This window comes from Gracilinanus agilis, chromosome 1 (genome assembly GCF_016433145.1).
Source record: "Gracilinanus agilis isolate LMUSP501 chromosome 1, AgileGrace, whole genome shotgun sequence".
NCBI lineage: Eukaryota > Metazoa > Chordata > Mammalia > Didelphimorphia > Didelphidae > Gracilinanus > Gracilinanus agilis.
The window spans coordinates 622,827,914-622,845,893 of record NC_058130.1 but is presented as its reverse complement, the minus strand read 5'-3'; the positions used below and the strand labels follow the sequence as shown (position 1 = coordinate 622,845,893).

At 38.3% G+C, this 17,980-nt stretch overlaps 1 protein-coding gene across 1 annotated transcript in view; it reads left to right on the top strand.

Annotated features, from left to right (window-relative positions):
- Positions 1-17,980, top strand: part of CNGB3 (cyclic nucleotide gated channel subunit beta 3) — a 171,208-nt gene that overhangs the window by 27,877 nt on the left and 125,351 nt on the right. The window contains exon 3 of the mRNA XM_044683791.1: positions 9,488-9,623. Coding sequence (XP_044539726.1) covers positions 9,488-9,623 — 136 coding nt within the window. The remainder of the gene's footprint in view (positions 1-9,487; positions 9,624-17,980) is intronic.

Here is a 17,980-nt window from a genome sequence, read left to right as displayed (position 1 = left end):
AATGTAGAAAAGCATGGCTGGCAAGAAGCAAGATTTATACCACACCGTTTTCCTTTGCATGGCCCCAGAAAGGAATCCTGCTGTCCCTCTGTGAAGTCTGGGATGAAATACAATCCTGGCACCACCTTACCCAGATGCCAAAACAAAATGTGCCATGGATTTTGGATTCCTGTTTTATGCCGAAAATGATGCAATCAATCTGACCATCTGCTACTACCAAAAAAAAAAAATAGTCATACTCTAGAATGAAACACCCACCGTAAATTAGAGTTGCCTGGGGCCCTCTTGTTCAAAGTCTTCAAGGTATTTTTTTTTCCCAGATAGTGGTTTGGCTGGGGGTCCAAGAATGTGCAATAACTTATCTGTAGGTTTCTTGGCCTTCATCAACATGCCATTCTCCCAGGCTTTACCTGGCAACTCAATGGTTATTTCCAGGAAGAAAAACATGCTGTAGAGCAAGTGCTACTTCTACTATTCCTGTTATAACAGAGGTGGTGTCATTTTACAAGGTCTTCATGACTTCTGAGAACAAGAAAAGCCCTGGTGGGGAGCTGAGATCTGCTTTAGCTTAATTTAAGCCAAATGCTGCAGCCAGGAAATGTGAGTGATCATTAATAAAATCATCAGAGTGGGAGAGAACTGCAGGACAGTCATGTTTGAGTAATAACTGGGAGGAAATATTGCAAATACCATTCCCTTGATAAAAGATTAGACGTGCAAGCAGCTATAGTTCGAATTAGCAAGAACAGTAAGGAATTGTATATTCTACGATAAAATTACCATGAGCCCATGATGTCATCCATTTGAAGACTCTTTCCAGTGTGGTAAATAATAACCAATCCATGCATTTTCAACCTATGTGACTCTGGTGCATATATTCCTCTAAATCTTTCCACAAGGAACCCAACATGCTAGGCACTCTCCTCTTGGTTTTGTGACATCACCTTGATACCAATTCAGCATGTGGGCTCTCTGTTACCTTTCACACACAATACATGAATATCCCACTGCTTCTTCCAGTAATAAGCTTTACCCTGACTCATGCAGGTAGTAGATGGACCACTAGGTGATGAGATTGTTGGCCATGACGATCATGGAACAAAAGAAATAAAATTAAGTTATAATAAAAGCTTATATTCATCAAGGTAGAATGAGAATAGTGGATAGTGTCCTGGATTTGAGTCAAGAAACCTTATGGTTCAAATCCTGCCTCATACTTATTAGCTATATGACCCTAAGAAGGTCACAATTTCTCTAGTTCTCAATTACCCTGTTGGCAAAATTAGAATAATAATGGTACCTACTTTACTAGGCTATAGAAGAAAAAACAGAATAATCTATGCAAAAGCTTGGGGTTTTCTTCAAACCTTAAGGAATTCTATAAATATCAACAATTAGATAGATAGATAGATATGTTGCATATGTACTTTCACTTGAACCCCACAACTCTGTAAGGTTGATAGTAAGAGCAAATCTTAATATCAATATTTTACTGAGGACGACAATCGAAGATCAGAAAGATTGATAAATTAACCCAAAGTCACACAGGCAGACAGGCAGTCATAGGACCAGAATTTGGACTCAGGTCTTCTTACTCCAATTCCAGTGTTCTTTTCACTTGACCGAGTAACCTCTATACTATAAATAATGATGTGCCCATTCACAAAGCTTTAAAAACAAAGATTCTCATGAAAACCTTTTTTGAGAATGGAAAGAGAACCTTTGGAGTCGAAGTCCAAAGTCCTAGGTTTGAGAAGCTATGTGATCATAGGCCAAAGCATTCATTTTCCTGGAATTGTTTCCTTACCTACTAAATGCAGGGTTTGAGCTAAATGATGCCTAAAGCCTGTTCCAGGTTTAATTCTCTGTAATTCTAAACTCTCAACTGCGCAGCCATTTCTTGCTAGGCATTCAGATTTTACAACCAATCGTTATACTTATCTTTTATGCTGAATCTCTCATCTAAGGTTTCCCCATTGCCAACATTCGAAGCAATTAATTCTGATGGGGAAAAACCTGAACATATGTAAATTTATTTTTTCTTTAGTTGCCCCAAAGTCAAGGCTATGTCTGAGTCTAGACAGAAGTCTAAGTTGCCTTTAACATGCAATAGTGAGCTCATAAATTCAAGAGTGGATCCTTTTTTTGTTTGTATGTGTGAAAAATGCTGTCCCAACCCAGCATGTAAAAGAGAGAGAAATACAGTACATCTTGTTATTCTCAAAGCCCTCATAGTGAGAAGTGATTTATTCTGCAAATGCTGGATTTTCTCTGTTAAATCCTATATCTTGCTATATCATGACCTTCTAGTGTGGAATTTGGTAAAAGGATGGCCCCTTTCCAACGTCTGCTATACATATAATGAAGTCCTGCTGGTAGTTCCCTTGGAATAAACCCTTGGCTTTATTACTGGAATAACAGCAGGACCTCATTATACAGATAGCAGTGTTTTACCTAAAACATGTTCCCGCTGCCTGGACCTACAGGACAGCATGAGAGCAAGGCTGCTGGGTGTTTGCATATTGATAGAGTCAGGGGGTCTGCTGCAACTCTGGGAATTGGAATTTAAAATGAACTGAGACTTTTGATTTTTTTCCTATTTGCTACCTTCAGGCCAAATATGATCTTCCCACTCGAAAATGAATTTAGTTAGAAGAGGTATAAAAACCAAAAGCATCTTGGGAGGGCTATGGTAAGAAGGCTTCTCTTCTCCATTTAAAAATAAGGCTAATTATCCAGTTTTATGCTGGGTACATGTGTCTCACTTCATACAAATGGTGGATTTCTTGCAAAAGTTATGTGAAAAAAATCAATTTGGATAAATCAAACCACATTTTAAATGTGTACAGGGAGTTTGTAGCATAAAAGACATTTGCAGCAATAAATGGATGGTCATCCTCAAATTTCCTAGTTTCTTAAATACAGATTTTCACATACAGTGTTTGTTTAAAGTTTTCAAACTGAAATTCAGAAAACTAAACAAGGAAAGTTTTCCCAGGGCAATTATAATTGCTTAAGTAGACTGCATCCAATTAAAAACAAATTACTAACTGGAAACCATGAATCTACTTTATATTATTTTCATATCATTCCTCTTATTCTATATTTTCTCTCTACATTAAAGCAATTTACTTTCATTAAAAACTTTTCAATAATTCCACTGCTTAGTCATGAATTTTCCCAGGGCAGATTTTACATTAAATCTTATTAATGGACTGTTCTAAATGTCCAATCTGAGGGAAAGAGTTTTATAAACTATACACAAAGCAAGATCATTTAAAGTGCTATATTGTGAGAATAGCACATCAAAACAGTATCGCTATTGTTCATCCTTTATTTTTGAAGAAGACCAATGACATCATGGCTTGATTTGTGAATTTGTGAATTAGATTTAATGAATTTTAGATTTAAATGAGGCAGAATTGCGCCAATACCTCAGCTTCACTCTCTCTCCCTGAGTCATGGAAGTCCAGTGGGAAGACAAAAGTCAGGATGACCGGTGATAGCCAGGATGTAGTGGATCACCCTGGCATCTCTGATGTCTGACAAAACTCTATGTGCCCCACAGCACCTGCTTCAGCTGCCTTCATGGCCGTTGGAACAAATTGGTCTCGTCTACACCTTCCCACAGGGTAAGTCTTCACATACTTGGGGTAGACACTCCTCTAACTCATTGACAGTTTTGAGGCTTGTCGGTTACCCTCAACCTAGTTTAGCCTATCTGTTTGGAGAGCTTTACTGGAATGTGGCTAATGAGTATGCTACAGCTTTTTGGAGCCACAGGTGAGAGCTAAATGCCACCTAGACACCAAAGGTGGATGAACAGCCCTTAAAAGGGCTCAGCAAGCTCTCATGCTAGAGATACTGGTCCTCCCTGAACATTCCATACCTCCAAAGCATTATATAAGTGGTTTTTTTCTTCATTTTCTTCACATATATTGTAAAGATTGTTATGCGGGATAGGGACTGAACCTGTGATTCATTTGTATCCAGAGTTCCTAAGGGAGGAAACTTCCTCCATCAATTCATTTTGGCATCTTCTCTTAAACTCGGAGAATTGACTAGAATACTAAAAATGATTTGTGACTTGTCCAGGATCACACAGCCAGTATGTTACTTATCTTACACAATTAATTATCTGGCATACCTCTTATAACATTACTGCCACCATTGTCATCTCCTTCTCATCTTTTTTTTTGGTAGATTTCAGAAATAAATAGCCCAACCTGAGTCCCTTTCTTTCTAGTATTCATATATATATCTGATGTTTTATTGACTATTGCACGGATAGATAAAATGACCACATTGGGAACTGAATAAGAACATTCTGATGTGAGCTCATCTTCTCTAGACTCACTGAAAGCATCTTCAATACAAGTACAGTAGCAAACAAGATGGTAGGTATGACATGTACTTTTATCCTGTTCCCAAATTGTTTTCAGTTTTCTCATGAGGAATTTCCATATATTACAAACTACATTCTATGTAGTTTATGATTATGAGTCTTTAGGATGAAAATATCTTTTAAAATATTTTTCTTAAGTTTTTGTGAACCAATGTTAATTTCATACAGTTATGGGCATTGGCTCTGTCTGTAATTAATGTTCTAGGTCCAGTATAATCTATTTAATGAATTCTCAAGGATACTTTTGAGTTTGTATTTGTATTATAGGGATTTGTTGTTTGTTTGTAAAAGATAGTGACTTTCTGGTGCTTAATTCTAGCTATATGGTCATATCTTTCCAGGTATCTGATAGATGCTAAATCTTTGCAACCTGAAGTGATATGTCCACTTAAAAGGAGACTTGTACCTGATTATCCTATATGTGGATCTCTTTTGAGCTCCAGCCCTGCCTATTAGACATTTTGAACTTGATGTTCCTTAAGCATCTCAAACTCAACATGCCAAAAACAGAATTTATTATTTTTCCCTGAAAACGCAATCCTCTTGATCTTTTCTATTGCTGTTGAAGGCATCATTATCTTTCCAGTCATTCAGATTTGCAACCTTGGTATTACCCTCGATCCTTCAGTCTCATCCTACATAGCCAATTAGTTAACATCTTATTTTTTTTCTCCATGGCATCTCTCCCCTATGTTGTTTCTCCATTCACACAGTCACCTCCCTCAATAGTTTTCAACCAGACTATTGCAATGGTTACTTATTTGGTCAGCCTACCTCAATTTCCTTTCCACTCTAATTCATCCTCCAGCTCACGGTCTGATTTTCTAAAGCAGAGATCTGATCATGTAAGACCCCTACTCCATTTACTCTAATGGGTTCTCATTATGTCTAAGATCAAATATATACTTCTCTTGGCATTTAAAATTCTTTATAGCCTGTTCCTTTTCTAGCTTCCTGGTTTTCTTCACTGAATCAGTATTGCATTACTTCTCTCCACTGAGTCTATTCTCCAACCATACTAACTTATTTGTTGTTCCTCACACACAGTCCTCAGTCTCCTGATTCCATGCTTTTGCGTTGGCTATCCACCATCTCTGGAATGCATTTTCCTATCTCTGCCTCCTTAAACCCCTGGTTTCTCATTCTAAGTGAATTCTTCCTAATAACCTCAGCTACTAGTACATTCCAACCCACAATTCTTAGCATTCATTTTGTACATAATTATATATGTACATTTTTGTGTCTTCCTTGGAGGCAGGAAACATTTCATTTTTTGTCTTTATATCATAAGAGGCTAGCACAGCTGTTGTTCAGTCATTTGTGTCATGTCCAACTAACTCTTATAAGCTTAAAAATTAATATACAACATATCCAAGTATTATATTTAATAAGATTTATTAATAATAACTTGAAGTAAAGGAAAATAAAAAGCTAGAGTAAAGAGGGAGCTAACCTAGCCGTGGTTGCGAGAGAAGAGAGCGAAAAGGCGGGGTTACAGCCAACTTATAAACAAAACGTGAGGACGCAACATGGGGGCAAAAGAAAAAGGAATTTTGAGACAAAAAAAGAATCCTGGGAGATGGAGTCTTTAGGGTACAACATTCTAATTACACACTCTTCGTGACCCCATTTGGGGTTTTCTTAGCAAAGATGTTGTAGTGATTTGCCATTTCCTTCTCCAGCTCATTTTACAAGTGAGGCACTGAGGCAGAATTAAGTGACTTGCCCAGGGTCACTCAGCTAATAAGTGTCTGATATTGAACTCAGGAAGTCTTCCTGACTCCAGACCCAGTGCTCTATCCACCACACCCCTCACTGTTCTGAGCTCACTACCAGTTTGATTCTTTGTGTTTTTCTCCTAAGATCCAATATGGCACCTGATACATAGTAAGCCCCCTATAAATCCTTGTTAATTGATTTGAAAATGCTACCTTTTATATCAACCAACCTTGACACTGTTTTTTAATGGTGATCTATTTTAAATAGATAATAATTTTCCACATAGGCATCAAATACTCTAGCCTTCTGAATCTGCTTAGATTAATTTTGTTTATTTACAATCTATGACCAAGCCATAAACCCAGAACCAAGTCAAAGGCTTTACAATAATCATTAAAGATGAAGTCAATCAAGCTATCATTCAATCAATAACTACTGAGTACCTATTACATGCCAGACACTATGCTAAATGCTGAGGATACAAAAGGAGACAAAAGATGATCCCTGCCTTCAAGGAGTTCTCAATCTAATGGACAAGACAACAAACAAATGCAACCAAACAAGCTAAATAAAGGAATGTCTCTGCAGTAATTAATGGAAGGAAGTAACTAGAACTGAGGAATTGATAGAAATGTAATGGGACTTTCTGATGGTTTATTTCATCATCATCAAATCAATAATGAGTTATCTCTTTCATAGCAGGACCTTTTAGCCACTCCTTTTACTCTTCTGCTTTCTCGTGTTTGTAGATTTAGTATTTATTATTATTAGTCATTATTATTAATTCTGTCACTTTGAGTCCTAGGCAGCAGCTGAAACTAATCCAAGACCCTTAAAATTTTGGTTTCATAAAAGATAAGTGCTCAGATTTAATATAGAATATCAATGATTTCATTTCAAGTATCTCTTCTATATTTTCCTTCTTTGTTGTCTTGCTCTGCAGCTGAGCTTAATGAAACTCTGTCTCTTACATAAGGCCTTCCTTTTCTAATTCTCACTGCTACTAGAGCCTTCTTCCCAAAAATTGCTTCCAGCCTATCTCACGCCTCCTCATCAAAAAATTACCTCAAATTTATTTTGCATATCATTGGCAAATACATATATATGTACACATCATCCACCCTGATGTCATACAAACTCCTTGGGGTGAGGATTGTCATTTTTGCCTTTCATATCCTCAGCTCTGATCACCACGGCTGGTACTTGATAAATGCTGATTGCCTTAATTATTACTTTGATATTTTTAATATAAAAATGTATATTTTAATATAATTTATATTATATACATATAAGTTTTCAATATAAATTGATACTTTCTGATTTCATTCACATGCACCCTTTCTTCACTGAAGTAAATCAGAACATCTCCACTTAGAACAATTAGTTTCATGAGTTGTAGGGGCTAAAAATTTCATCACTTCCTAAGTAATCTTGCACTGATGAGCCTATCAGGACCTGCCTAGGCTGCGTAATGAGGAACTGTCCTAGAGGGATGTTAGATGAAACATCCCACCAAGCAAGTCCAAATGGCCAGTTAAACACAAAACCTTGGCTTATGGAAAACAAAGTTTATTTCATAAAGGGAATAAGGGAAATTGGTAGGTAGGACCCTAACACTCTCAAAACTAACTCCACTCAATATCTGAGTCTCCTGAGAAAGAAGAGCCTTCTGTTTCTTCTATAGGCCTTGCTTACAGCTCTCTGTTCTACCTAAGAAACCCCCTCAACACTATCTGACTCTATCCTAATCTTCCCACTAGTGATTAACAAAAGAAAGAAAAAAGCCTTGTTTTAGCTGCACTAAGTAACCCAAAGTCCAGATGAAAAATCTTTGGATTACCTTAGCTCAAGAGGATTTCTGGCAGATGGACCACTGCTAGATGATCTTTGGACTCAGGGAAAATGATTTCTTCCAAATAAATTCTCTATCTAGAAGTCTAAGATTTCTCCATGAAATCTTGACTATCCAGGGAAAATCTCTCAGAGCAAAACCTCTCCTTCAGTTTGATGGAAATTCAGGCAGAGAGTCAAACCCTACTCCAAGAAGCAAGTAAGTTCAATTATTTTTGGTTCAAACTCCCACAATTCCTTTTCCTTCCCAGAATCCTCTCTCAGGGCTTATGTCAAAATTTCCTTCCTTTAATCCTAGAAATCAGTCTGTCCCTAACTTATATTCCTACAGCTGGTCTCCAGGTGACAGATGGCTGTCCACTGCCAAGCCCATACTAAAAGCCTCTCTCACCTAGTCAGACTTGCCAGAGTTCATAATGGGCTGAGATAGCCTTTGAGGAACAATCAATTCGACAAGCATTAATTAAGCACACATACTGTGCTGAATCCTGGAGCTACAAAGACAAAAATGAAATCTCTATCCACTCCAGTACATTATAGTGAGGCATCACTGGAGGAAGAAGGCAGGGAAGGAAGAAGGAAAGGAAGATTAAGGAAGAAGATTTTTGTGGAAGCTGGAACTTGAAGGGATGCAAAATGAATGTTTTATAGATTAATAGTCTGGAGTCATGAAGACCTAAGTTCAAATCCACCCTTAGAAACTTACTAGCTGTATAATCCTGAACAAGTCATTTTAACCTCTGCCTCCATTTCCTTTACTGTAAAAAGCGAATAATAATAGCACCTGCCAGCCAGGTGGAGAAGTAGATAAAGTGCCAGGCCTAGAGTCAGGAAGACACCCAAATCTGGCCTCAGACACTAGATTGTGACCCTAGGCAAGTCATTTAACCCTGTTTGCCACTGTTTCCTCATCTGTAAAATGAGTTGGGAAAAGGAAATGGCAAAGTACTTCAGTATCTCTGCCAAGAAAATCCCAAATAGAGTCACAAAGGGTGAAACATAACTGAAATGCCTGAACAACAATATCATCTCATAAGTAGGTGCTTTGTCACCCTTTGGTTTGAAAACTAAATGAGATTTTCTAAAGTCCTTAACACTTACCCGACACGTAGTAAATGCATAATGAAGATTTGTTTTCCCTCCTTCTTCTTCCCCCTTTGAAGTATTGAGCAAGTATTACGTTAAAGTCAAGTCTAGCTACCCAGGCCTCTGCAGGCATCACCAAGAAATAGCCTGTGAAACATGGTATTATTATATAATGCATCTCCATTGAAAAACCACAGTACTTGGCCTATTAGAGCTCTGCTATATTTCTCTCTTGCTGGAGATCCTATTGTATTTGAAATAATCACAAGATGGAACAGTTTTGTCTCAAGATTACCACAACATACTTCTTAGAAAAAAAAAACAAGTAGAAGCTTCATATTTTGAATTTCAGGTATAATTTTGCCAACAGTATACTATTATTATATTATTCTTATATCTGTACTTTCCCCTTCCTCTTCCTTCCAGGTCTAATTCCAGGGGAGAATTCATTCACAGGCCTGAATTTATCTCTTGACCCTGTACATCCTCAAAATCCAGAAGAACCGATCAGAATGACACCGATACAGAAGGAAACAAATAATTGGAAAGAAGAAGCAGTCAAGTGAGAATTTTCTGAAATATATAATGCATGTTATAAAAAAAAATTTTTATCTTGCCCTGAAAAACTCAAACACCTGTTCTTCTTTTGTTCTTTACTGTAGTGCCTGATTATATAGCTATCAACATATCCATACCACTATGGGGAATGATCCCCGTGAACCCCTAAGTCAGTCCAATTTAGTAGGGCTTTGTCTATTCAGTTCAATTCAAAAAACTTAGTAAGCCCCTACTGTGTTAGGTACTAGTGACACAAAGACAAAAATTAACAATGCCCTCAAGGAAATAATGTCATACTAGGGAATTTCAACTAAATCAAGCAATCAATAATGCATTTATTATGTGCTTAACTGGATATACTGGATACTTAGAGACACACCAGCAATGCAAAGACAAAAACTGAACAATATCTGCTCTCAAAGAACTTACATGGGGCATGCAACATATGCCTTTATGAACATAATATGTACTAGTGGTGGAGGTTAATTGAATCAATCATGCCACTCTACTTAGCCCTAATATTTTTATTGAATAAAAACACATTTCTATACATCTAGATTGAATTGATCAATCAAAAGGATAAGCTAAGTGTGACTAAGACCCAGACCCTTTAAGTCTAGAGTAATTGGATCAATCAAATCAAAGACACCTCAACTAGATGTAACAATAAATGTTCGGCTTGTTGGAGAGATTTGGTCACAACCTGTGGGGCTTATATAAAAATTATATAAACCTACTTTGGAATTGGATATTTAAGACTAGCAATTTAGGGCAGAAGATTTCCAGCCAGGTCCCTGAAAGGGACTACTAGCATGGGAAGAAAGAAGAGAAGCTTCATTCCCAGTCAGCCTTGGTTTCTTTCCCCAACTTTCTTGACCAAAGGAAGACCTTGCAAACGTCAGAGGGTGAGAGGATGTTTCTACTTCCCATCAGAAACTTAGTCATAAAAGTGTCCCCAGAATAGTCAATGTAGTTTCTGCATATCAAGAGCCAAGTACAAACTAGACACATTAAGAATAGACTGTGCAAGGACCCCAGCAGCAAAGTTATACTGCGCCTAAGGAGAACTTCATGAATATCCCACAAAGGACAGAAAATGACTTCATTAACCAGGAGCTAGTTACCCCTTTGCTACATTTGGTCTCTAAGTTGGCTCATACTTTCTCTTGGGTTCTTTATGGACTTGTGAATCACAGACTTTGGGGGATTGTGAGAAAAGAAATGTTTTATAGCATTTTTATACCAACTCATATATGATGCCACTAATTTAAAAGTAAGTAAATCTGAATGCTAATTGATGCTGACTAATCATCATGGCGGGGAAGGGGAGATCATGGAGGTTCATGTGCTATGGCATTAGAAAGATCTCCCTAAATATCTCAAAGATAGCCCAAGAATCCAAAAGAGGAGATTTAAGTAGCCTTGCTCCAGGGATCCAACCTGTTAATGCAAATGGGGATTTGGAAAGTAGTCCTACAATCTCTGTTATATGTACAAATAAGAATAATAAAAGATAAGTTAAAGGGAGAGAAAGTACTAATAACTAGAAGGACTGGTGGAGGCTTCACAGAGGAGGTGTCATCTTAAACGAGTTTTTAAGGACAACATAGATTCTAAGAGGGTGAGGAATGTATATGTCACAGATTTATGGAATGGCCTCTGTGAATACAGAGATTGGAATGAGCTGAGGAAAGAGTTAGTGGCCAGCTCAAAGGGATCATCACATAGGCATAACCTACATCTTTATGAGGCATGAATTTTTTTAAATAAATCAAAAGAAATGCTGCACGAATCTCTTCCAAGAACTCAAAGAAATGTCTTTTTCCAATCCTGTAAATATTTTATTGTTAAATAAGATTGTGTATTATTTCCTTTCCTCTTCTAAAGAAGCTATGGCATAATGACCAAGAATAATGAAGGGAACTGGTAATCTTTACACCACTGAAGGAATACAGTTATATAAATACCTCCCACTAGAATTACTGGAAATGTCACAAAAGACTTGGCAATTTAAATGTGAATCAGCAAATCCATAATAAAGCCCAACTAAGAGCTCCTTCATTGTGCCACTTCTTGGCGTGTCATTATGTGCCCGCTGATCCAATTTTGAATTGCTTAACCATGGTTAATATAATTGCAATATGCTTATGGGACAATAAAAGCGTACATGTCTCATTCAACAGGCAAGAAAAGTTGTCAGCCTGAAAAGAAGTTAAAAATACCTTCTTTCCTCCTCTCCTCTTCCAGCAGCTGCTCTAATTTGCTATAATGGGTGCTTGTCAATATGTGTGAGACCAAATATCTAGGATCCAGTACATTGCTATAGAACAACAGACTTCAAAAACAGAGAGTACATTTTAGGGTAAACATAAATTTGTTCACATACAAAAATAAATACTGTCTTGCAATGAAAAATGCCATTAGACAAAAGGTGTAATGAGGCATAGTCTTTAGGTAGAGAAATATGGAAAGGGATTAAATTCTTTGGTAAGGCTTGGAGCCTTCCATTTGGGACCAACCATTATTAGTAATGTTTGTAGAGGGTTCTGCAGTCTTCATGTTTTCAGAGTCCGTAGAATGATCTGCAATCCTGTTATAATCCTCACTTTGAAGATAAGGAGCTGAGGCACAAAGAGGTTAATTAGTTTGCATAGGGTAACCCAGTCAGCATAGCCAGGATTATCCTCTGATTCCTGAACTGACCTTCCTTCTCCCATATAACCCCAAGATGTTCCTCTTTTAAGCCTATCCTCTGAACCAAACTGCTTGCTTTATTTATTTATGACATTTGGCTACTTGATTTTATACCATAAACAATCCTGGAATGGTCGCAGTTAGGGATAGAGCTGGGAGAAGGCTAGTTTGGAGAAGGGATGAAGTAATGTGTCATCCAGTTCATGATCTTGGGGGGCCTGATTTTATCCTGGCACTTTTTCACAGCACACAAGAATATGAGGATGGTACTTTTATCTTTCCTTTCCAGAACTGAAACCAGGGAGTTGGGGATAAGAGTAGTCCAGAGCAACCCCTCTGGTTAGACCAGTAATGTGAGGGAGAGAAGCAGTTCTCTACCAAAATTTCTCAGAACCTCCTATAGTACCCTAGTGCTACTCTACTTGGTCAAGTACTGTTAGTAAATATTTGAATAGAGAAATACAAAAGCATTAGTTCATAAAAGAAGAATTGGATAAATATCATCTTGTGTTCTTGGATCAAATAAGATAGCATAAAAAGTGCTTTGCAAATCTTAGCATGCTATATACTTATTAATATTACTACAGTAGGCAGGTAAGTACCCACATAGTGGATTAAATGATGGGCTAAAGTCAAGAAAATGCCTCTTCCTGAGTTCAAATCTGGCCTCAGAAACTAATTTAGTTGTGTAACCTTAGGCAAGTCACTTAACCCAGTTTGACTCTTCCTCATCTGTAAAAAAAAATGAGCTGGAAAAGAAATGGCAAAACACTCTGGCATCTTTGCCAAGAAAATCCCAAGTGAGGTCACAGAAAGCCAAATGACTGAAAACAACTAAACAATGTCATCATCATCATCATCATCATCATCATCATCATCATCATCACCATCATTTCCTGCCCCCTAGAGTCCCAATACCTGCCACTGGGGAATAAGCTTAGCAAAGGCCCTGCAGTTTGATCTGAAATTCACTTATTGTTTACTAGTTCATCGCTAGTGCCTATCGTCCATGGGTCCTAAAGTAGAAAGATCCAGAGCCCCAGATGAACATAAACACCTATGACTTTTACCACTGAGAAGACATAAGAGGAAATTTGGTTACCAAAACTGTAGATGTCACTGTTCTTCCCAACCTGAGCTGGTCACAGCTTCTGAAATGATACCACTAACTTTTAGCCAAAGCTTTATTTTCTATTTGTATATGGGGCAGCCCAGTCCGTGATACACCAGCGCCATTCCTAGGATCTGGTTAAGTACTCCACTGTTCTACAGGACAAACAACTCCACTTAGTTCAGCTATTCCCTACAGCCTGGGGACCACAGGACTAATTGATCTCTCACACACTTTTTAAGGCTTCATAGATCAGAGAAGCTTAAATTTCTAGAGCAGGAAGGAAACAGAGTTCATCAAACCCAACTGCCTTATTTTACAAGTGGGTAAACTCAGACAAAGAGAGGTTAAGTGGATTCTCCTGGTTCACACAATAAGTGTCTGAGCTATTATCTGAACATGTGTTCCTGAATCCAAGTCCAGAACCCTATTCATTATACAGTACTGCCTCTAAATCTATGCCCCATATTGTCTTCATTCTCTTTAATATTATACTAGTGTTCCTTAAACATGACCACTTCCTTAAAGAATAATGCTACTTCCATAATTAAATCTGGCTGGCTAATTTATGTCAACTAATAATCATGAGAGAGGAGTGGAGGCGAGTGAATCACACAGGAGAAAGACCTTGAGCTATAGAACTAGAAAGAATAACCATCCTTCATACAATTCATTTGTTCCTCCTCTTAAAAGCCAGATGGGGAGATGTAATTATCCTTGCTCTGGAGTCCCAACCTGCTAGTACAAGTGGGGTTGTGAGGCAAGAGCTGATTGAGAGGAAGATAAGAAACAATATTTAGTCTTTTGTGGACCTCCCCCCCCCAAAAAAAGTAGCTGCCCTTTAAGAAATTAAGTATTGCAAAATGTGGGAATTCTATGTACACTTTCTTGTTCTCCTAGTAGTCAACTGACCCCCAGGACACAATTCTTGTCAATCCTTGGATTCTAATACTGATTCTTATGTCTGATCCAGGTATTGTTTTCTTTCTCCATCCCCTAAGTTTAGCATAGAAGTCATCTATAAGATAATGATCAGGGCATTATTGCCCATTTGAATTCAGAAAGACATGCATTCAAGTTATTAGCTATGTAACTCTGGGCAAGTCACTTAATGTCTCTAGTATTTAGCTTCCTAATTTTAATAATAGTTTTTATTTAATGGCCTTTAAGTTCCCTTTCAAGTCTATACCTATGATCCTTTCACCCTTTCTTTACTTTCCATCTCAGGAGTCTTCAACCTACCCCTATGGAAGGCTCTCAGACTCAGTCTGAGTCAAGGCAGAGTTAGGAAGAGCAGTACAATCTTGGGGCACTCCAGGTCTCTCTTACTCCCCATACATCAAAACTGTGAGGTCCCACAGCAAGGACCATCAGAACTACAGACATAAAATAGTATAATTCACAGGATCTGGGTGGCATTGGGCAGTGGCTGAGAATGCAATTCATTAGGACAAGATAGCAATTAAACAAAAAACATTTTTTCTAAATACAAGGATTTGTTACATGTTACTTTTCTTTTGACTTCTCTGTGGTCCAGGCAAACTAGCTCATTTGCTGTTCCATGAATGGGACATTTAATTTCCTGCCTCCCTGTCTTCGTATGGTTTTCCCCTTTGCCTAAAATAGATCCCTCCACATCTTTCTCTTACCTAGAGAACCTCTAGCTTCTTCCAAAATAAGTTCAAGTACAACCTTCTCCATGAGACTTTTCCTGATCTTCCCAGTTGCTAGTGATCCCTCCCTGATTTAACTCTATATTTAGTTGGCATATATTTTATCCATATATATATATGTGTGTGTGTGTGTGTGTGTGTGTGTGTGTGTTTCCCCCCAATATAATGTAAGCTTCTGAAAAGAAAATAAAAGTCTCTAATATATTCTCCCACAAGTCCAGGAGGAAGTGGGTTCAAGCTTTGAGAGTACACATAGTAAATGGGTAACTCCTGATTAGTGAAAGTCATTTCTCCTGTTCATAAACTGTGCAAGAATTTCCCCTAATGAAGGGTGAATCTGGGCCTGCTCTATCCATCATTAGCAATGTAGATACTACCATCATCTAATCTGGGGATACTACTAGGTCACTGATGGGAAGATGAGAAATCTAATATCTTCCAACCCCTTCAAAAATCCCAAAATCCTCCTTCACCCTGAATGAGGAGAGGGAAGGAGAACTGGCCAAGGCCAAAACTGAAGCCCCTCTCTTTAAAACCCATGCTTTCACCCCCATTACCATAAGTTCCTCCTTGGTGCACTAGAGGTACATAGAGGTATGTTAGAAAGAAATACTTGCCCCAACCTCCCAAATAACCCCAGTATTCTAGTTCCATCATTTGTAGAACATCCTTGATATGTAGCCAAGTTTCCACATCTATCAGAAAATATCTCTATAATTTGAAGGGCTTTTTGAATTTAGTCTAAAGCTTATGATCAATTGATTGATTGAGCATAATATACTTCCATTAATAAATGAAGCATTTATTAAGTGCTTACTATGTCCAAAGCACTGTACTGAGCACTGAGTATACACACAGAGAAATCAAACAGTCCCTGCTCTGAAGGAACTCATTTTCTAATAGGGATGCTACAAATCAGAGGGAAAGATCCCATGGTCTTTAGGGTGAAGCAGCAAAGTAGATGATAACTTCTTCTTCTTTCATGTCATTTCCACTGATAAAATCAAAACGTTTTCATATTGAACCATTTGACAACTTCAAAGACTTTAGGAGCAAGAATTTACTTTTCAGGGTCCTCAATAGATATATGTGACTACAAATCCTGCAGGAGTGGTGACCAATCAGCATGACTTCACAGGAGCTGCTTCCCAGGATGATGGCTCAAAATTAGGGTTAGAAGCATTTCTATTCCCAAGGTTCTTGGATTCAGGGTCTTGAACTATCTTCATTGAGATCTGAAGGGAAATGGCAATCAAAGTGGTAGTCATGGTTTGGCTTTCCTGGCTTATGTCTCCTAAATTTCCCTTAAAGTGCCATGCTGCCTTCGCTCAGGTAGTTTGCCTGTCTGGGGGGGGGGGGGGATTAATTGTAGTTGGAGGAGATGGCTAACCCCTTCTCCACACGACCTTCTCTCCAGGTGATCAGGACTGGGCTGGAAACAGAACTGGTGGTCTGGGAGATGCTGTCTTGGTTCCTCTACTTCTCTGCCCATTGTTGACGGTTGCTCAGCTTTTGCTGGTGATAATGAGGAACACGGGCTCCCTCTCCACAATGATTTCTGCTTCACTTTTGATTTCGGGAGGATATTGGTCAAGGCAGTGGTGGCAGTTTGACTGTCTCCTGTCTGTCCTTAGCATACCCTGCTGCTTCACAGAGGCTGCTGTGTGTGGCAGGTAGTTGGCAGTTGATGGGAAAAGGCCCCAGCTTTCCACAGGAGGTGGTTCCTTGGATAATGACTGTGAGGGCAATCACATACTATAAGCAGGATAGAGTAATTTAATTGAGTAAATATCAATTAACTCCCCTTTAAACAAGTCTAGAAATCTTGACAGATGGCCAGCCTGGACTAAAAAGGGCCTAATGTTTCATCAAGGGTAGGGGTTGATTTTGTGGGCTTTCAAAGTGCCAAGTTTCCCAAGTAGAAGATAGGACAAAAGAAACATAACTTTATGGTAAACATGTGGTTGTTCAGTCGTGACTGACCCTTTTGGGGTTTTCTTAGCAAAGATACTGGAATGGTTTGCCATTTCTTTCTCCAGGTCACTTTATAGATGAGGGAACTGACACAAAAAAGAATTGACTTGTCCAAGATCACACACCTGGTATCTGAGGCCAGATTTGAACCTATGTAGTCTTTCTGACTTCAGGCCGCCTTTCTGCCCTATTATGGTAAAGAGACCTTCTTTGAAAACATGATGCCTCTGCACCCCCAAAATGCCTTCTTTTTCATGCCACTTAAATTCTAACTTTCCAGTGGCTAGGTTTTTCAGGTTCAAACTTTGGTAGATTCCAAAGGTCTCAGCAAACACTGAGCACATGAAACTTGCCTGGAGGGAATATTTCTACACTCTTGATTGAGTAAGTAGTAGGAGAGGTCAGCTCCAGTGGCTCCTCTTCAAGACACCTCTCCCAATGTTCTTAGTTGCTCCCCTCACTATGTACTTTTTTCACTTGTTCTGTATTTACTCATCCACGCACATATTGTATTCCAATGGTGCATATAAGCTCCTTGAGGTAGAAACTGTTTCATTTTGTGTATCTCTACACACCAGGTTCCAGAAGAATGTCTGGTAACTGAGCCAATCAATCAGCGATTTTTTACTAAACCTTCTGGGTATTTGGGGTAATTAAGAGGATAGTGGATAGAGTACCCAGACTTAAAATAAAAAAAATCAGAGTTCAAATCCTGCCTCAGACACTGACTAGCTGGTTGACATGGACAAAGCCTCAGTATCTTCATCTATAAAATTGGAAAAATAATGTCAACCTCACAGAATTGTAATGAGGATCAAATGAGATAAATATAAAGCACTTTGCAAACTTTAAACTATTATATAAATGCTAACTATCATCATTGATATTATCAAAAACACACAAGGTATT